The sequence below is a fragment of the Canis aureus genome, chromosome 10, assembly GCF_053574225.1.
Source record: "Canis aureus isolate CA01 chromosome 10, VMU_Caureus_v.1.0, whole genome shotgun sequence".
Classification (NCBI taxonomy): domain Eukaryota; kingdom Metazoa; phylum Chordata; class Mammalia; order Carnivora; family Canidae; genus Canis; species Canis aureus.
Genome location: NC_135620.1, coordinates 13,221,083 through 13,242,774, shown reverse-complemented (window position 1 = coordinate 13,242,774; position 21,692 = coordinate 13,221,083). Strand labels below are relative to the sequence as shown.

The 21,692-nt window shown below is 39.9% G+C and overlaps 2 protein-coding genes across 15 annotated transcripts in view; one reads left to right on the top strand and one right to left on the bottom strand.

Moving 5' to 3' along the window:
* Positions 1 to 21,692, top strand: part of LOC144321982 (uncharacterized) — a 566,375-nt gene that overhangs the window by 109,720 nt on the left and 434,963 nt on the right. The window contains exon 1 of one of the 14 annotated variants that reach the window (XM_077911383.1): positions 9,494 to 9,969. The exons of the other annotated variants lie outside the window; for them this stretch is intronic. The gene's annotated coding sequence lies outside the window, so the exon portion shown is untranslated. Of the gene's footprint in view, positions 1 to 9,493; positions 9,970 to 21,692 lie in introns of those variants that run through there. 14 annotated transcript variants of the gene reach the window in all.
* On the bottom strand, positions 8,863 to 10,369 carry LOC144321981 (ferritin heavy chain-like). The gene has a single exon (XM_077911378.1). It carries the CDS (start codon positions 10,258 to 10,260, stop codon positions 9,523 to 9,525), a length of 738 nt encoding a protein of 245 aa, XP_077767504.1. The 5' UTR covers positions 10,261 to 10,369; the 3' UTR covers positions 8,863 to 9,522.

The window sequence follows — 21,692 nt, the reverse complement described above, 5'->3', positions numbered from 1 at the left end:
ACACACACACACACACATATACCACATTTTCCTTATCCATATGTCTATGGATGGATATTTAGGTTGCTTCCATATCTTGGCTATTGTAAATAATGATGCAATAAACATAGGAGTGCCTATATCTTTGTGAATTAGTATTTCCGTTTTCTTTGGGTAAATACCCAGTAATAGAATTATTACCTATTACTAACTCTATTTTTAATTTTTTCAAGAATCTCCATATTGTTTTTTATAGTGGCTATACCAATTTACATTCCTACCAGCAGTGCATGTGGGTTCCTTTCTCTTCACATCCTCACCAACACTTGTTATTTCTTGTCATTTTGATTTTAGCCATTCTAATTGTTGTAAGGTGATATCACAATGTGATTTTCATATGCATTTCCCTGATAATTAGTGATGTCATAAGTGTTTTATAGTTCACTTTTATAGTTTTTGGAGTATAGGTCTTTTATTTCTTTGGTTAACTTTATTCCTAGGTTTTGTTTTGTTTTGTTTCTTTTTTGGTCCAGTTGTAAATGGTGTTGTTTTTAAGTTTCTCTTTCTGCTGCTTTATTATTAGTGTATAGAAATGCTACTGATTTCTGGGTATTAATTGTGTACCTGCCACTTTACTGAATTCATTATTTCTAGTAGTTTTTTGGTGGCATCTTTAGGATTTTCTCTGTATGGTGTCATGTAATCTGCAAACAGTGACAGTTTAATTTCTTCTTTACCAATATTGATGTCTCTTACTTCTTCTTCTTATCTGATTACTGTGGCTAGGACTTCTAGAAAAATGGAAATTGTCTTGTTCCTGATCTTAGAGGGAAAGCTCTCAGTTTTTCACCATTTTGTGTGCTGTTAGCTGTGGGTTCATATGTGATATTTATTATGTTGAGGTATTTTCCTTTTAAGCACACTTTGTTGAGAGTTTGTATCACAAATGATGTTGAATTTTGTTAAATGTTTTTTCCTCATCTGTTGAGATAATCATCTGATTTTTATCATTTGTTTTGTTAATGTGGTGTATGATGTTGATTGATTTGCAAATATTGAACCATCCTTGTATTCTGGGAATAAATCCCACCCAATGGTGGTGAATGATATTTTTAATATATTGTTGTATGTGATTTACTAATATTTTATTGGGGAGTTTTGCATCTATGTTCATCAGGGATACTGGCCTGTGATTGGTTTATTTGTGTGTATGTGTTGTGGTGTCTTTGTTGTTGGTATTGGTAAAGTTTGGTAAAATATCATAGAATGCACTTGAAAGCTTTCCTTCCTTGTCTAATTTTTGGAATAGTTTGAGGAGACAGATTTTAATTCTTCTTTGGGTGGCTCAGTGGTTTAGCGCTTGCCTTTGGTCCAGGGCGTGATCCTGGAGTCCCGGGATCGAGTCCTGCGTGGAGCTCCCAGCATGGAGCCTGCTTCTCCCTCTGCCTGTGTCTCTGCCTCGCTCTCTCTCTATGTCTATCATGAATAAATAAATAAAATCTAAATAAATAAATACATAAATAAATAAATAAATAAATGGTACAATTCACCCTTGAATCCATCTCGTCCTGGACTTTTATTTTTTTGGTAGTTTTTAAAAAAATTATTATTACAGATTCAGTTTTGTTACTTGTAATCAGTCTGTTTAGATTTTCTAATTCTTCCTAGTTCAGTTTTGGAAGATTATATACTTCTGAGAGCTTATCCATTTCTTTTGGATTGTCCAATTTTTTGGCATAGTATTTTTCACAATGTTCTTGTAATCCTTTTTATTTCTGTGATGTCAGCAGTTGATTCTCCAGTTCATTTCTGATTTTATTTATTTGGGTTCTTCCTTTTTCTTAATGAGCCTGGCTAAGTGTTTATCAATTTTATCTTTTCAAAAAATCTGCTTTTGGTTTCATTGATTTTTTTCTATTGTTTTAATCTCCATGACATTTATTTCTTGCTCTGATCTTTATTATTTCATTTCTTTTTTCTTCGACTCACTTTGGGATTTGTTTTTTTTCCTAGTTCCTTGAGGTGAACAATTAGATTGTTTATATGGACTTTTCCTTGTTTCTTGAGGGTAGACCTGTTTTACTATGTATTTCCCTCTTAGAACTTCTTTCATTATATCCCAAAGATCCTGGACTGTTGTATTTTGCTTTTATTTGTTTCCATATATTTTTAAATTTCTTTGTTGGTTGTGTCACTGACCCATTAGTTGTTTAATATGGTGTTGTTCAGTCTCCACAAGTTTGTGGTTTTTTTCTAGTGTTTTCTTGTGATTTATTTCTTTTTTTTTATTTTTTAAAAGATTTTATTTATTTATTAATGAGAGACACACAGAGAGAGGCAGAGACACAGGCAGAGGGAGAAGCAGGGAACCCAATGTGGGACTTGATCCTGGGTCTCCAGGATCACACCCTGGGCTGAAGTTGGTGCTAAACCGCTGAGCCACCAGGGCGCCCTTGTGATTTATTTCTAATTTCATAGCATTGTGGTCAGAAAATATGTGCAGTATGATTTCAATCTTCTTAAATATATTGGGGGTTATTTATGGCCTAATATGTGATATATTCTGGAAAATGTTCAATGTGCACTTCAAAAGAAGGTATATTGTTTCATTTTTAGATGGAAAGTTCTGTATATATCTGTTATGTACATTTGGTCGAATGTATCAATCAATGACATTGTTTCCTTATTGATTTTTCCGCCTGGATGATCCACCCATTGATGTAAATGGGGTGTTAAAGTCCCTTACTATGATTATATTACCATCAATTTCTCTCTTTATGTCTGTTAATGGTTGCTTGATGTATATAGATGCTCCAGTGTTAGGTACATAGATATTTATAATAGTTATATCCTCTTGTGGGACTGATCCCTTCATCAGTATTAATGCCCTTCTTTGTCTCTTGTTATGGTTTTGTTTTAAAGTTCATTTTGTCTCATATAAGTATTGTCCACCCTGGCTTTTTTTGCACTTTCACATGCATGGTAAGTATTTTTCCATCCTTTTACCTTCAGTCTTTATGTGTCTTTAGGTTTGGCTGTAGTGTTATGTTTGGCTTTCTTTCTCCATTTTTTGTGTCTATCACAAGTTTTGGGTTTGTGATTATCATGAGTTTTATATATAACATCCAGAGTAAATAGCCATCTATATTAATTTGGTGGTCAATTAAATTCAAACACATTCCTTAAAAAATACTAACAGGAAAAGAAAACAACTTTTTTCCCTTTTCTTTTTTTCTTCTTTTCCCTGTTTACTTCCCCCTCCTCATTTTATGTGTATGTTGTCATAGATTACATTTTTGTGTTCATAATTTTCTTATGTCTAATTATGGCCATTTCTTTTCCACTTAAAAAAGCCTCTTTAACATTTTCTGTGAGGCTAGTTCAGGAGTGATAAACTCCTTTAACTTTTGTAAACTCCTTTAACTTTTGTTTATCTGGGAAACTTTTTTGGTTACAATTCTGATTGATAATCTTGCCGGTAGTGTCTTTTTGGTTGTAGGTATTTTTCCCTTTCAGCACTTTAAATATATTGTGTCATTCCCTTCTGGCCTATAAAGTTACTGCTGAAAAATCAATTGATAGCCTTATGGGGTTTCCCTTGTACATAAACTTTTTCTTCTCTTACTATGTTTAAAATTCTCTCTTTATCTTTAATCTTTGATGTTTTAATTATAATGTGTTGTGGTGTGGACCTCCTCAGTTCATCTTGTTTGGAACCTTTCTGCACCTGAGTATCTATTTCCTTTCCTAGGTTAGGGAGGTTTTTAGTTATTATTTCTTCAAATAAGTTTTCTATAGCTTTTTTTTTCTTTACTCTTTTCTTTTTCTTTTTCTTTTTCTTTTGGTACCCCTACTATGCAATGTTTGTTTGCTCAGTGTTGTCTGAGAGATCCCTTCATTTTGAATTTTTTTTTTCTTTTTTTTGCTGTTCAGGCTGTGTGCTTTTATTCTGTTTTCCAGATCGCTATGTTCTTCTGCATCTGCTAATCTACTATTGATTCCCTCTAGCATATTATTTATTTCACTTTTTATATTCTTCAACTCTGATTAATTCTTTTTAGTATTTTCTTTCTCTTTATTGAAGATCTCACTGAGTTCACACACTCTTTTCTCCAGTGAAGTGAGTATCTTTAAGCTCAGGCATATTGGGGGATCCCTGGGTGGCTCAGTGGTTTAGCACCTGCCTTTGGCCCAGGGTGTGATCCTGGAGTCCCATGACCGAGTTCTGCATCAGGTTCCCTGCATGGAGCCTGCTCTTCCCTCTGCCTGTGTCTCTGCCTCTCTCTCTCTCTCTGTTTCTTTCATGAATAAATAAATAAATAAAATCTTAAAAAAAAAAAAAAAGATCAGGCATATTGCTTATCTCTGTCATATTTCATTCTTTTTCTGAGGTGTTTCCTGAGTCTTTATTTTGGAACACATTCCTCTCTCTTCCCATTTTGTTTGGCTTTCTGTTTGTTTCTATGAATTAGGTGGAACAGCTATTTCTTTTAAATTTGAAGGAATAGGGCAGCCCGGGTGGCTCAGCAGTTTAGTGCCACCTTCGGCCCAGGGCATGATCCTGGAGTCTAGGGATCGAGTCCCACATCGGGCTCCCTGCATGGAGCCTGCTTCTCCCTCAGCCTGTGTCTCTGCGCCACCCCCCGCCCCCCGCTTTCTCTCTCTGTGTGTCTCTCATGAATAAATAAATAAAATATTAAAAAAATAAATTTGAAGGAATAGTTTTATATATGGTGTCATCTATATAGACTGTGAGCTCGGTGACTTTGGCTGGCTGGCTGGAGCTGTGGCTCTGTATGCTAGTCACTCTTTTAAACTGTGGCTTTTTAAAAATGAAGAAATAATAATAATAGTAATAATAATAGAATAAAAAATAAAATACTAAAAAAAGAAAAAAGAATGAAAAGAAAAAAGTATAAAGAAAGAAAAGAAAAAAACTAAGAATAAAAATAAAAGCAAAAGTAGGAAAATTGAAAGAAAAATAAATAATTTTAAGAATAAAATTTTAAAAAGGATACCTTGGTGGCTCAGTGGTTGAGCTCCTGCCTTCAGCTCAGGGGGTGATCCCGTGGTCCCAGGATTGAGTCCCACATCCAGCTCCCTGCATGGAGCCTGCTTCTCCCTCTACCTCTGTCTCTGACTCTTTCTTTCTCTGTGTCTCTTGTGAATAAATAAATAAAATCTTTAAAAATGAAAAATAATAAAATAAAAACAATAATAGTTTAAAAAAATTAAAAAAACACCCCAAACTCCAAAACTCAGCTTATTTTCTGTGCCCTAGTGCCAGTGGGGCTGATATTTGGGCTTGTGGACCCTTGGCTCACAGAGGTTGCAAGCTCACTGTGCTGGTCTGAGTTTTTAGGGTGGAGGATGAGAGAGTATCTCCACAGCTCCCTGGCTCTTTAAAATGCAGATTTTTTCCTGTTTCCCAGTATGACCCAGGCTGGTGTGGGTCTGCAAACCCTGAGATTGCTGAGGTCACAAGCTCCCTGTGATGATCAGACCCACTAGTTATGGTATCCAGACCCTGCTCCAGTAGAAGCTTTTAAGGTAAAGGGGGAACGCAAATGGTGTGCTTCTCCAGTACCTCCTAAACAGTGTTCCCACAGCTAGTCCTCCATGTGGAGAGTTCTAGTGTTCTCTCTTTTACACACTGGTTACTCTGAAACTGCAGCATTTTTTTTTTTTTTTCTGTGCAAGGATGGAGGACTCTGTTCCCAGTCCCTCAGTACTGTCACTCCCCTGACCATTCTCAGTATCTGAAAGGGGGATTGCCTTTGTCACTATACCTCTGTCTCGTTTCCATTTTCTCTCTCTCTTGGTTGTTCAGCAGCTGTTTAGTTCTTCAGGAAGAATGAAATTTGATGTGTTCGATGGAAGAGGGGAGTTCAAGGTCTTCCTATGTTGCCTACTTGGACTGGAACACAACAGATAGGTACTTAAATAGAAGTCACGGGACTGGTGGGATCTTTAAAGAGCAAGTATAGATAAAGAGGAAGAAGAGACTCAGAAGTGAGGACAGAGTTCTGGGACCCTCTAATGTGTAAAGTTCAGGAAGAGGAGGAGCAGTTAGAAAGAGAGACAAACAACAGCCAGTGAGTGTATTATGAATGAAATGACAAGTCCTGCTAGCTGGTTGAGTAAGAGGAAGGCTGAGAAATATGCACTAGATTTATCAATGTGGAGAGGTCACTGATGATCTTGGTGGAAAAATAAAATGGTTGGTGTGGTGGCAAACAGTGAACACAGACTTACTTGTAGGGGATGAAGAGAAAACAGAATAAATAGGTACAGGAAGCAGTAATGACTTCTTTAGGTTTTGTTGTAAAAGAGAGCTAAGCAGGGGGTGGCCGCTTAGTGTTTGCTGGAGGGAATGCTAGTCCAAAAGTGACTTAAAAAAAAAATATATATATATATATAGAGAGAGAGAGAAATAACGTCATCTTTGCTTCTCATGAGAACCAATCAGTAGGGAGGGCAAAATTGATGATACCAGTGAAAACAAGATTATAGGTGTGATGGCCTTGTGTCCTGCAATAAATACGAGGGTTGGGACTCAGGGCACTGTTGGGAGGTGAGTTTTAGGGAGTAGCATAGATGCTTCAACCACAGTAGCAGAACAGAATACTTTGCACATGAATACAAAGGCAAGCATGTGATCAATGATAAGAAAATATGAGGTTCTCCTGGGATTCCTTCTAAACTCTCAGTGAAATAAGAGGATTATCAACAGACAGTGTGGAGTGGGAAGAGAAAGAGATCTGAGATGAGAATGTAAAAGATTTGTCTGGGACAATGGCTATTGTATGTTTTTGACAGCAACATAGGATAAGTACCACTATGAAAAGGTAAATACACGAACACACACACACACACACCAAGAATTTCAGGAGACAATGTCCTTCCTTCACTTATTTATACTTCTGTTCAGATCTATTTTATTAACAAAAGGTGGGTAGTGACTCACTAAATAATTTGGTGACACACGAATGGGTTGTAGTCTGCAGTTTGGAAAACACTCATCCAGAAGAACTGAAGAGGAAATTTTCTAAAGAGATGTAATAGGATCACATGCAGCACAATAAACCAACCTAAGGTTAGAAATAAATTGGGGCCAATCCATTTAATCAAAAGCACATCATTATGGACTCCCCACACCTGACTGTTCCTCTTATCCAAGATCTCTTTTTATTCCTCTCCTCCAGTAACACAGATCTGAGATCTATCAGTTTTCTTGCACCCCATTTCTGTAACTCTCCCTATTCAATCATTTGCCAAATTTAAAACATTCTTCCTGTAAACACTTACCAGCATCTCATTGTTTCTATTTCCATTGATTTTGCCATAGTTCAGACCCTTACCGCCTTCTCTTTACCTTATATCATTACTATTCTTATTAGGATAATAAGATGTAATGGATGTCCGTGACAAATTTATTTTAAAAAGAGAAGCAGCTAAAGAAAATAAATATCTAACACAATCTCATTAAGAGGTTATCCAGCTTTGTTTGCTGGTATAGGTACTTCCATTTTGTATGCATCTCTATTATTTTCCCTATACTTGTCTGTATACAATTATATAACGAAACCCAGCCTTATGCTTGCTTTTCAGAAAACACATTGTGAATTTCTGCTCCCAGTATTATGTGTTTGGCAAAATCATATTTAATAGCTGTAGGGCATTCCATGTATGGTATTTTAATCTAAACCATTCTGTTGAGTTTGTGCAGTCATGTGCGTGAACCTCTCAGATCTGGGTCTGCAGGGAGCACAATTTGCCAAGGACCCCTGCTGCCGTGCTTGCAAATCAATTCATCTCCTAGCTTGTTGCAAGCCCACATTTCCCAGTCAATAACAAAGCTCCGGAAATGTTCTTTTGCAGCCCCAAAAGGGAGACTGGGAGACCTGAGATTCCTCTGATGAGTGACTCTGGCTTATGGGTCTCCCAGACCACTGGTAGAAGATTACCTAGAGCCACACACAACTTTCCTTTCTTCTTTCCCTCGGGACCAGACTTGCATGGAGTCTGAAGGCTTCTCAGGCTTCTCCTAGCTCCTTTCCCATTTTCAAGGGCATTTCTCTTTCCCCTGAGACATTTCTTATACACTTAATCCCATCTTGGCATGTTTCTCAGAGGACTGAAAGGAGCACAGACATTCAAGTTGTTCTCAGGTTTGTATTCTCTACAACTAAACTCTTGATTGGTGAACTCTTAGCATATCATTCAAAGCACTGCCATTGCTCAGCAAATTAAGCCGGAGCACCTCCTCTCTCCACACTTGGCTCCAACCCATCTCCCCAGCCCCACCCAGTGCTCTTAGCCCAGGGCCTGCTGACCAAATAGTCTTCTATTTTCTCCTGCCTCCTCCACCCCCAACTCCCAAGAAAACATCTGTCTGGCTGATGCCTCCTTCCTGATTTTTAAAAAAAATATTATTTATTTATTTATTTATTTATTTATTTATTTATTTATTTATTTATGACACAGAGAGAGAGGCAGAGACATAGGCAGAGGGAGAAGCAGACTCCCTGCGGGGAGCTTGATGTGAGACTTGATCCCAGGACCTGGGTATCATGCCCTGAGCCAAAGGCAGATGCCCAACCACTGAGCCACCCAGGTGTCCCTCCTTCTGGATTTCTTCTTGACTTTCCCACCCTGATGTTCTTTCTTCTCCATTTTTAGAGGGCACAGAAAAGTGTTTTCTGCAGTGTATTCACCCTTTTTGATATGTTATCAGAGAGGCTGTATAGTCCAGTGGTGAAGTGTACAATCTGTAATCAGACAGACCTAGATTATCATTTAAAACACACACTCACACACATACAAATTAGCTGAGATTGGATATGTTTGGGCAACAGTGAGCTAAACAAAAGAAATCCAAGATTTTTTGTTTTGTGTTGTTTTTAATTGCAAGACTTCCCAGAGCCCTTCAAATGTTCATACAGATTGTGACTTTCCAAGGCCAGTATTGATACTTTGCACAGCTTTTCTTGAATTTATTTGATCACAAAATCCTTTAAAAACACCGCCAGACATTACTTTTTTTCTTGGAACATACTGGGAAAGGGTATAAGTAGCCCTAGATTTTTACATGTGTGGTTTTTACAGTACTATATATATTCTCCAACGTGTTATAGTTATTTGCATATTTATCTTAACATGTTTTCCCACTTTAGCTTTAGCATGAGGCCTTGAAAATAAGGGGCACTTTCTCAGCTGAAAAATCACAGAATTTTAGTTAAGGTTCATGGATCGGAATAATATTTGGCAACTGGAGAAAGTTTGCCTCTACTTGCAGTGCTCTTCCACAGTCATTTTTATATCATAATATCCTGGGCTACGTTTCAGGCTGGAAAAATGATCTTGATGTTGGACAAAAAGACCTTGTTAACACGAGGCTAAGTACATTTTCTCTACAAGTCACTTTATTGGTACAGCATAAGTGGGTGTAAAGATAGAGGTTCATTTTAAGGGCAAGGAAGCAGGAGTCTGCAGACTCTGGGTCTTGCCCCCCCCTGGGCAGCGAGGAGGGCAGCCTGTGGCTTAGTTCTGATTGTTTTCGTTTCCAAGGCTGTGCTTGTCAAAGAGGTACTCGGCCAGGCCGGAATCCGGGGCCCCCATCTTAACCAGGTTTTGCACGTGATCACCCAGTTCTTTGATAGACTTCACCTGCTCATTCAGATAGTGCGTCTCCAGGAAGTCGCACAAATGGGGGTCGCCTTGGTCTGAGGCCAGAGTGTGCAATTCGAGCAACGACTGGTTCACATTCTTTTCCAAGAGCAGCGCACACTCCATGGCCCTCAGGCCGCTCTCCCAGTCGTCCCGGTCCGGTTTCTTGACGTCCCGCAGGCAGATCCGGCCCCCCCGCTGGTTCTGCAGGCGCATCAGCTTCTCGGCGTGCTGGGCCTCCTCCCGGGCCTGGCGAAGGAAGTACCTGGCGAAGTTGTTGAGCGCCACGTCCTCTCGAGAGAAGTAATAGGCCATAGACAGGTACGCGTAGGCCGCGCACAGCTCCAGGTTGATCTGGCGGTTGACGGCGGCCTCGCAGTCGGGGTGGAAGTTCTGGCGCACCCGGGAGCCGGCGCGGGCGCGGGCGCAGGCGGGCGGGGCTGGGTCCCGGGAGGCGGCGGCCGCGGCCAGAGGGCGCAGGGGCGCGGGGGCGCGGGGACGCCAGGGGCGCCCGGAGGCCCGCAGCGGCGGGAGCGCGAAGCCCGGGCGCGCGCAGCGCAGGGACAGCAGCGAGGCGCGGATGTTGGGGAGGAGCCGGACACAGGGCCGCATGGCTCGGCTCCTTGCGGGCGGGGGCGGCAGGCCAGGGCGGCACAGCGTGCGGCCGGCGCCGGAGCTTCGGGTCTGCCGGCGAGCGCGGCCCCAGGCGACGGCGACCGCGTCACACACACCCGGGGCGCTCCCGAGGCGCCGCGTTCCGGGCGGGGGCGGGGCGGCCGGGGCGCACCTGCCGGGCGGGGGCGGGGCGGCCGGGGCGCACCTGCCGGGCGGGCGCACCTGCAGGGCGGGCGCAGCCCCGTTAACCCGGCGGTGCCCCGGCTCTGCCCGTGGGCCTTTGTGACTTACTAGTTCATCGAAGTCAAAAGTGCTGTCCCAAAAATAGGCGCTGGGACGGGCGGAAGGGAGGAGGCACCTGGCGACGCTGGCCCTCCCTCTGTGGACTCTTTCTTTCCAAAGCTCAAGGCGCGCGCGTGGGGGGGGGGGGCACAGAGCCTTGAAATAGGATGAAACAAAATAGGTCCCAGCCAAAATGGATGCTTATAAATGGACTTTCTATTTATTTTAACAAGTGCAGGTACGGAAAGGACTGTTAGTACAGATTTTCAAGAGTCTGTAGTAAGAGTGCTTTTTTAAAAAAGTCATTTTATTTTTAAATATAAAATGCATCTTTACTGCAAAATAAAACACTAGAAAAGTAGGAAGAAGATATAAACTAGTTCTAAACATGAGGTTATTTATCTGGTTTTTGTTAACGCAGGTACATAGAGTCTGAGCAGAGCTGTGGAGAAGTTGAATCACTATGTTGCACATCTGAAACTAATGTTACATTGTGTGTCAAGTAAAATGACTTTTTTTTTTTTAAGGGCAAATGCCCAGCTTTTACTAACAGACTTGTAATGTTGAAGTTCCAATGCTTTTTCTTAGCCTCAAGAAGATAAATTTTCTTAGCTAACATGCTAGGAAGTGTCAACAATACCAGGTTGCATCCTAGGACAGCAAACTGGTTCTGCTTTCTCATTGATCTCTTCAATAATGAGATTATTTGAGGTGTGATTATCTTTGTTGAGAAAGAGGTCAGATTCTAGTTTTTCTAGAGTATTTTCCAGGTGCCTTATTAAGTCTTGGCTTTTAAATCTTGCTGCTTCCTTTATGGCATGTATGAAATTTTTTCCCACATTTCTGGAGATCTGCTCACTCCTTCAAGAAATTTGAAAATTCTTTCATATTTTCATCAACACTGTCAAATTTCCCTTTTTAACTGACGCTTTATTTCAGCATTGATTTCCATTGGTATTGGCAGTTTTTTTCTGGCACTTCTCCCAACACAGACATTGCTATAGCTTTGGAGTCATCATCTTTCAAGGACATAGCTGAGCTTGCAGGGTGGGATGCTCCCTGTGCTTCCTATTTCACTGACAGCAGTGCCAGGCTTGGCCTTCTCTTAGAGGGAGGATGAATTGTGGATTCTCCAAAATGTTTCATTTGGCTTTCCTCCCAACAGCCAACTCCTCTGCTTTATCGGTCATCATTTCAGGGCTGGTCTTGGGCAGTCCCAGGAGTCTATCTGCCAAAAGAAGTTTTTAAATAAAAAATAAATAAATAAAATAGTCTGAAAAAATAAATTTAAAATGGTATTTGGTTTTAAAAGAATGTTGTAACTGTTATAGTGTATTGAGAAAATGAGGATTAACTCAACAGAAGAAAATTCAGGAAATTTCTCTACTCAGAACCATGGTTAAAATGCTGATAATAATTCTCACAGATTAAAAAAAAATCACAGAAGCTCAAAAGTAAATATATACCTTTGCAATAGCTTTCGAGAGGTATAATTGACATAAAATAAACTGCAGATACTTAAAATGTACAACTTGATAGAGTTGGACGTAGGTATATATCTGTGAAATCATTGCTAAAATCCAGATAATAAACATTTCATCACCTCTCAAAGTTCCCTCATGTTCTTTTATATTTTATAATCACTCCCTCCTGCCACTTTCTGCCCCACATTATCCCAGGCATCCATCGATCTGCTTTTCCTCACTATGTAGGTTAGTTTGCATTTTCTAGAATTTCATATAAACAATTGGTGTGAATTCCCTTTTCGCATGGTTTCTTTTGCTCAGCACGGTGGTTTTGCGATCTACCCATGTTGTAGTGTGTATGAATAGTTTTTGTTGTTGCATAGTTCTTCCATTGTGTAGATATACCACAATTGGTTTAACCTTTTCCCATCTCATGAACATTTTGCTTGTTTACAGTTTTTGGCTGTTGAAACAAAGCTGTTATGAACATTTCTCTCCAAGCCTTTGTATGGCTGTATATGCTTATTTTTCTTAGGTGAACACTTTATATGGAATGGCTGGATCATATGGTTAAGCATATGTTTAACTTTTTAAGAAACTTCAAATTGTTTTTCCAAATGGTTGTACCATTTTACATTTCCATCAGCACTATGTGAGACTTCAAATTCCTTTACATCCTTACAACCACTGGTATTGTCACTTATTTCTTGTTAATTTAAAACTTAAAATTTAGCCATTCTGGTAGATGTATACTGGCATTTCTTTGTATTTTTAATTTGAATTCCTGTCATAGTTAATGATGCTGAGTACATTTTCTCATACTTCTTTGCCAGTCATGTATCTTGGGTGAAGCGTACAAATCTTCTGCCCATTTTACATCCTGGGCCATTTCTCTTCTTATGGTTATTTGATATCTTTTGGTTGATATCTGAGTCTCTGATCTTATTGCTGCTTATATTCAGGCCTTCTTTCTGTTATCAGCATATTACTTTCTCCGTATCACTTTCCTAGATTTCCTTGTGCAAGTCAGACTACATTCCTAGGTCAGTTTCCTCAGTTGTAAATTCCAGATCCTACTTATTTCCATTGGGTCACTGAAAGGATTCAATAAAATAATTATGCAGAGGATTTGTCACAGAGCTTGGCACAGAATAAGCACTCAGGATATTCTTTAATAGTTCTTATTGGATAGTTTCTATTTAATTATTCAAGACCATTTATTTTATATTATTCAGTAAGCAATAATAATTATTATATATGGAAAACCTTATACAGCTTACACAGTATGCTTATATGCATTATACTATTATCATGTAGGGATAGTGAGGTCAAATTTCTTTTATAATATGGGCATATCAAACTTGTAGTTTGGTAGTAAGCTCTTTGGTCTCAAATGAGCTTCTTAAAGTGTACCGTAGATAGAGGTGGATGCCTAAGATCTAGTTTCACTTAGTCTCTGCTAGCAGAATGCGATGGATATTCACCAAGAAATTTCCTACTCATTTTTGCTTTTCTCTATCCATCTTTGCTTTTATTTTCTCTAAACTTTTGCAACTCCTAAAACATAGTTCCCTAAAGAGAGGATCTGAAAATGATTCTTTAGTATTAAATGCCAACTGCTGCTACTAGTGTTTTAGTAGAAATGATGCTTTTCATATAAATGCTTATCCCCAAGGTAAAAAAAACCATAGCTATAAAACAAATGAAGGACGTGAAATGTAATGCAAAACAACATCATAAAACACAATACACACTGAATATTCCATGCTAATCTGTCAAAAATGTTTCCTGTTCCTTACAAAGTTTGTCATGTGTTTTGCTAGATGTTGAAAATACAAGGATTTTTTTTTTTTAATTTTAGGGACATTTTGATTTCCAGTGTTCATAGTAAACAATGTTATACCAAAAGTACAAACCTAGACCATGGCCCACCATTCTTTGCAAGCCATTTCTTTCTCAGTTTTTTTTTTTTTTTTTTTTAAGATTTATTTATTTATTCACAGAGACAGAGAGAGAGACACACACAGGCAGAGGGAGAAGCAGGCTTCATGCAGGGAACCTGATGTGGAACTCGATCGGGGGTCTCCGGGATCACGCCCAGGACTAAAGGCGGCGCTAAACTGCTGAGCCACCAGGGCTGTCCTCTCCCTCAGTTTTAATGGCTTCTTCTCTTCCTTGAACAGCCCTCTAAGCCTTGGAGATTCTCTGGTGCTCCCTTTACTTCTCCTTTGTCCTGTCCTCCCTTCTTTTACTTCTTCACGAAGTACATCTCATCTTTTTAGGTCCCATCAAATATGTTATTTTCTCTCTAAGGTCTTAGATAAGTTCATTTGGAATGAATCACTACTTTATTATTGTTGAAGACTTTTTTATACTGAGAGTATATCATATCATGTTATAATTTCTTGTATATGGGCACATGCCTGTGTATACTTAAATGTGTGTTGGTGTGTGTGTGTCCTTACGGGCACAGCTTATCATCCTACTTATTTTTTTTTATTGAAGTATAGTTGACCCACTAGGTGTACACCATAGTGATTCCATAAGTCTCTAAGTTGTGCTATGCTCATCATAAGTGTAGCTGCCGTCTGTCACCATACAACCCTTACAATACCATTGACTATATTCCCTGTGATGTACCTTTCCTCCCTGTGACTTATTCATTCCATAATTGGGATCCTGGAGCTCCCACTCCCCTTCATCCATTTTGTCCATCCCCCTCCCCCACTGGCAACCCATCTCATTTTTAAATTCCTAGTCCTATGCTTCTATCCCCCAGATAAATGGGGATAGGAAAATTTATTTCACATAGGGTATCAGCTTAGCCAAGTTAAGGTATACTAGGAGACGGCTTTGCTGTAAGTTATTTGAAAAGCTCTGTACTTTGCTGGTTTCAGACTTCTAAAAAATATTTATTTATTTATGAGAGACACAGAGGGAGAGAGGCAGAGATACAGGCAGAGGGAGAAGCAGGCTCCCTGCGGGGAGCCCTATGTGGGACTCCATCCCAGGACCCCGGGATCATGCCCTGAGCCAAAGGCAGAAGCTCAACCACTGAGCCACTCAGGCACACCTGTTTTCAGACTTAAAAGGAATAACAATATCCTCCATTTTATGCTTTATAGATTTATTGGATGAAGTATTTGTTTTCTATGTAAAAATGCTTTGCCAATTGGAAATTTAAGGACTATATGAAAATGGGTTGTAATCCAATGAATAATGTTTCGATATATGTAATATATAGATCATGTTTTTATATTATTTTCTGTAGAGCATTTTATTTTAAATACAAGATATTTTTAGAATTTACCAACCTTGGAAAGTATATCAACAACATTTTCCATTTTTATGTTAATAGATGGGAGCAGTCATAAATAATGAGAAAAAGGAAAGTTGAAAAGTACTTCTACCCCTTTATACTTGTATTTGTGATGAAGACATTTTTTCTCCTTTTCTCATCTCTTTCTATTCTCTCTTTTACATTCAAACATAGTTAGTCATGGTTTAGCATTTCTTCATCTTTATTACTGATCCTGGCCCTTTCAAAATTTCTTGCTGTTAGAAGCCTGAAATGCGACAAAGCTAGAGTGAATAGAAGTCCATTGATCACTGCAATATGGATTATGGATTGTGCAACTGCTATTAATGGAGTATCTGAGGGTTTTTTTTTTCCCCTGAGGGTTTTATAAAGAGGAGTAAAGGATTTTGTCTTGAGAAAAGGAGATGTATTGCTATTCTGTATTTTATCACTAGGAAATCTCTCAAAATTCTAAGGGGAGTGCTTGGACTTAGTGCTGGAGCACTTTCTTTACTTCACTCTCAGATCCATTCAAAATGGGGAAACCTCCAGGTCACTTCATAAATGAGTCAGAATTGAACTCTCAAGCCTTCTGCCTCTAAAACTAGAAGAGGTCTAGTAAACTCTGTTTTATTAATTTTGCTCTTTTTTTTTTTTTTTTTTTTTAATCTGTGGTCAAAAGTGCAAGGTACGGTAACTCCTACTCTACCTTCAGGACATGTCTGGCGTGCCACAAATCATTAGACTCCTAAAACCGTACTAATGTTTTAGCCACTGGATTTCTAGTTATAATTCTTCTATTCCTTAGCAAGGCCAGTATTTCCCGTCTTGGGCCATGCTCAGATTTGAACCTAACTGTTGATATAGTGGTATAATGGGACGAATAGCATCCTATTAAAATTCTTGTCCACCAAGGATCTGTGCATAGGCCTTATTGGAAACAGGGTCTTTGCAGATATAACCAAGTTAAAATGAGATTGTCCTGGTTGAAGGTCTGTGTTGTTTCAGTTACTGGTGTCCTCATAAGAAGAGGAAAATTTATATAGATGCAGTCCACATGAGGGAAGTCTGTGTGAAGTTAGAGGCAGCTCAGGTTGCTCTCAGAATCTAGGACAAGGATTTGCAAGCTTTTTCTAGAGAAAGCCAGATCAATATTTTAAGCTTGTGGGCCATAAGGTCCCTGTAGCATCTCTTCAACTTTGCTATTATAGTGTATTGCAAGCAGTCATAGACTATATGTAATGAGTAAGCATGGTTGTGTTTTAATAAGACTTTATTTATAAAGCTAGTAGTGGATCAGTCTTGGCCCTAATTGTGAAGTTTGCTGACTCCTGCTCTAGGAGATGAGGAACTCTTTATATGCTGCCATGTAGTATTTCTGATACTCATTCCATTAGTCTGGTAATGAATCCTGTCAGTTTCTTCCTTTTTCTTTTTTTCTCTTTCTTTCTTTCTTTCTTTCTTTCTTTCTTTCTTTCTTTCTTTCTTTCTTTCTTTCTTTCTTTCTTTCTTTTCTTTCTTTCTTCTTTTCTTTTCTTTTCTTTCTTCTCTTTCTCTTTCTCTTTCTCTTTCTTTCTCTTTCTCTCTTTCATCAGCAGTGCTCAGCCAAGCCAAATCAATTCCACATTTTCACCACAGCCCTCAATCAAGAAAGATCCTGCGCCAGTGAGGTTATCTCCTTCCACCTCTGTCTATCCCCAATTACACAGGTAGAAATTCTAGCAAGTGCAATGCTATGGCATCCTAGGAATCAGTGCTGTGGAAGGTGGGTGTCAGACATCTTTTGTTACTTGTCCAGCAAGTGATCTACTTCCTGAATCACATCTTAGATTTGCTTCTTAGGGACGTTTTCAATAAAAACTTTTATAGGTTGGATTTCTAAGCAAACTTTCAGAAAAGGTCTCATTTGCAAGTGATTTATCAAATGCTGTGGGGTGGGGGGGGAGTAGTGGGGGGACAATGAAAGAGTGTGATTCAGTAAAATTCCATGCAGAGTAGGCTAGCTTCATGGGCTTGGGCAATCATGTAGCATCCCACACTGAGACAAGCCCTGGGCTTGGTTTAGTGCTCTGCCGATGATGTCTTGAAAGTCATAATAATCTTATTTTTGAACCTGTATTTTCTAAGTACAGTCTGGGGTCGGAGGCAGTGGAGTACGCACATGAGCAGACAAGTGCTTTTTGTGTATTTGTCATTCCTTGCCTCCCTGTGGGCATATAGTGTTCACAGCACTCCAAGAGCCTGAGCATGGGATTTTGGTGGAGCCGTAGTGAATGTCAAGGCAGCGCCCCTGAATGCAAGTACAAAGTAAGTGTGTTGTATCTGTGACGAGGAAGCTAGGGTGCCTGCAGGCCTCAGAGCTGCCTTTTTCCTTTGAAACAGAATTTGCTTGGAATGCAGAAAGAAGTCCGTGGCATTCCCAGGGACATGAAGGACCAAAGAGACTCAGCAGATCTTCTCTTACTAGTGTTATACTTCCCTGTGTCAGGTGGTCATTTCTGCTGAAAGTGATGACATAGTAGAAAAAGGGGCAATGAAACAACCCATAGTTCACTTTCCTTTCGATCCTTCTTAATCAGTAAACCAAAGACGGCATGTTGGTCGAATGTGTGCCCATCAAGAAATGAAATAAAAACAGTTCAGTCCCGGGACACCTTGGTGACTTAGCAGTTGAGCATCTACCTTCAGCTCAAGTCATGATCCTTGGGTCCTGGAATCTAGTCTTGCATCAGGCTCCCCGTGGGGAACCTGCTTCTCCCTCTGCCTGTGTCTCTGCCTCTCTCTGTGTGTCTCTCATAAATAAAGAAATAAAATCTTAAAAAAAAATTCAGTCCCTTTTGTGTAGCATTTCCACTGTTCTGGTAACAATGAAATATATGTGCATGGACAAGCTAAAACAAATGAATTGTATAATTTCAGTGATCCTTTATATAAGTTAATAGCTCATATTTATATTTAAATCAGTCATGGCATGAGCTAAACATGAACAGTGAAATCCAGGCTGATAATTTAAAATGTTAAGGTTTAATAAATAAATAAATAAATAAATAAATAAATAAATAAATAAATAAATAAATAAATGTTAAGGTTTTTTTCCCCCCTCTAAAATTACATTAAAACACCATGACAAGTCAGGAGACCACAGAAGAAAGTAAAATATTTTTTAAAAGGTTTTTTATTTTATTTTATTTTTTTATTCATGAAAGACATAGAGAGAGAGGCATACACATAGGCAGAGGGAAAGCAAGTTCCCCGTGGGGAGCCCGATGTGGGACTGGATCCCAGGACCCCAGGATCACAGTCTGAGCCAAAGGCAGATGCTCAACCACTGAGCCACCCAGGCGTCCTTCTCTTGGTACCTTTGATGGCATTTTTCCCCCTTCATTTTGATCTAGATGCACTAATCTTTTCACTTCACCATGGGGCCTGAATATGGGATAACTTGCACTGATCCCACAGGGGACTTCTGGAGCATGGACATACCTTGGAAATTGAGCTGGGGCAGGGAGCTGGGCTTTTATAGTTCTGCACCAGCCAGCCACAGCTCTCAGGGCTGCTCTGGGGAGATGTAATCACTCAGGCTCCCTGCTTGTCTGCATGTTCTGACAAAGCAGTTGTAGGACTGACCACCATGGTCCCAATAGTGTTACAGCTTCTCTTATAAGAAGAAACACACAGAAGGTGGGGGTGGGGTGGTCCCCAAATGGTGAAAGGCTTCCCAGGGAATCTTGGGCAAGATACCAACAACTCCTACCTGGTCATCTGGCCTAATGTCTTACTGTGATCAGTGCAGGACCTAGGAGAAAATAGATGGCACACTTAAAAATCAGAATAATTCTAGATAGTTCAGTACTCCTGTGGCTGGTCTCAGGAGTGGTTCTCAGAACCGCAGGGAGAGTAAGCTATTCTTAGAACCACCTAGAAGGGTACAATGACAGCTGGAAGGACATAGCAGGTCTCAGGGAACCTGGAAGGGAGGAGTCCAGGGGATTAAATACCTGGCCTCATTCTCTTCCTTCCCTTGCCTCCCTTGCTAGTGCTCTGCATAGGTTGGACCTAACAGAAAGCCAGAAGCTAGGGAACTCATTGTTCTGGTGCATTCACACTGACCTCTGGGGAAGAGGACAGAGCCAGAAAAGTTAGATCTGTAGCAGCAGATGTAAGACATCAGAGGGCTTCATGCTCTTCCAGTGTCTGTGCCTAGATTAGCCAAATGTAAATGTGATTAACTCATTCCCTTGCTTTAAACCTTGGAATAGTCCCACTTCAAACTACAGCCTTGTGAAATATATTCTCCCTTGCTTCCTGTGACTATTCTCTCATGACTTCTAGCACCCTATAGTCTCTCTAAACCCCCAATATGCTTCCGTCTTTATGAATTTTCCTTTAGAGCCTGGAACGTTCCATTTGTTCCTTTCCCACAGGCCTTTATGTGCCGCATACACTACTTATAATGGTGTCCCACTCAGAACTACCCATAGGGGAGTGTGGGCAGAGAGTTATCAAGCCCTTTACCTTTAGCATGAGACTATGACCACTGGTTAACTCTCTACCTCTGTTCACATGTGAGTATACATCCAGGCAATCTTGCTGGTAGAAAAATAATCCCTCACTGGCAAATTAACATTGATCTTCTCTGAGCATGGTAACTCTTGTCTCTGAGCTTGCCTTTGTTAGGGTTTTTGGAAACTGAAGTTGTTATGAAAGATATTGGTTCTTATGAACATGAAGCATTTTAGCTAGGGCATCTCTTCTACTCATTCTGTGGGGATCCTGAGAGGACACTTGATATCACCATGCCAGAAAACTGTGGCTTCTATCCAAAGTCTTTCTGAGTGGCATGGTGCCAGGCTTATTGATATGAATGTTTAATGGAACTCAAGAAGACCCTTTGGTGGTTGCTACAATGAATATACAAGTTAATATGAATCTGTGTTTTGACAGCTCCTCTGGTGTGCCTGCTTTTCCCCAGCCCTGCAGTTGTCTACCACCCCCTCTCTTTTTTGTATCTCTGTCAGCTCACTCACTTCCATTATTCTTTTGATTCACACTTTACATGGTCCTTGGAGGCCTCTGGGGAGTCCCATACTCTTCTACTTACCCTGTCATGAGACAGAATTAGAGTGATTTATTTACTGTTTTATTCCACTAAACTGAAAAATTCTTGTTGTCAGGGGAATGTCCATCCTTTTTACTCTTGTGTGTCTAGCACATAGATGGCACCTGATCCAATGCATGAAACAACACTGTTAATAAAGTGAATGAGGGGGACACACCTAGGTGGCTCAGTAGTTGAGCATCTGCCTTTGGCTCAGGGCATGATCCTGGGGTCCTGGGATCAGGCTCCTCGCAGGCTGCTTCTCCTCTGCCTCTGTCTCTGCCTCTCTCTCTCTGTGTGTGTCTCTTATGAATAAATAAATAAAATCTTAAAAAAAATAAAGTGGGTGAGGGACTAAAATTCTCTCAAGTCCCCAAACTTTCTGGTTCTGAATAACACTTAATCAACATTTTAAGGGGAGTTGTGGTCAGTTTAATGGGTTGGTTGTTGTGTACTTGATGGCTTATTTTTCTCTATCTTTGCTACTAGTGGAGCCAGTAAACCAAATATATTAATTTTTGAGCCTTATAGTCTTAAAGGTTGAATGAACAGTCATCTTGAATTCAATTTGATTTGATTTGATTCAATTCCAAATATATATTTTGAGCACCTGATGCTGGATGATGCTTAATTCTGCTATTTTAAACAATTCCATAATTTAGTGAAATAGCATTTAAATACAAGTTCTAAACCTTCTCCAGTAATCACAATGAAGAAAGGTAGAAGTCACTGAGTACTTGTGTATACTAAGCATCATACAAAGTATTCTGAGTATCCTGTCACTGAATTTTCACAAAAACTTGGGGCAGTAATCATAGTAATCACATTGTACTGTGAAAGAGTAAAGGACACCTAGATTTTAGGGGCCTGTGTGGATTCAAAATCAAGTGGAAGAGCCGCATTCCATCATAGAAGGTTGAATCCAATCACAAACCAAGTGTAGGAGGATCAGTGTCTGCCTTGTACAGAGGTTAGATTTTTCTTAAAAGAAGTTGGGGGATGAGAGGGCACCTGGGTGGCTCAGTAGGATAAGTATCCCACCCTTGATTTCAGCTCATGGCATGGTCTCAGGATTCTGAGATGGGCCCCAAGTCGGGCTCTGTGCTCTGCGCTGAATGTGGAGCTTGCTTGGGATTCTCTCTCTCCCTGAGGAAAAAAGAGAAAAATAAAAAAGGGGAAAGAAATTGGGCGATGAGGATTCTATGCAAAAAAACATCATGGGAAATTCCCAAATGCATTTATTTGGAGCAGAGAGACTGCAGGCAAAACTTCTTTGGCATTGATT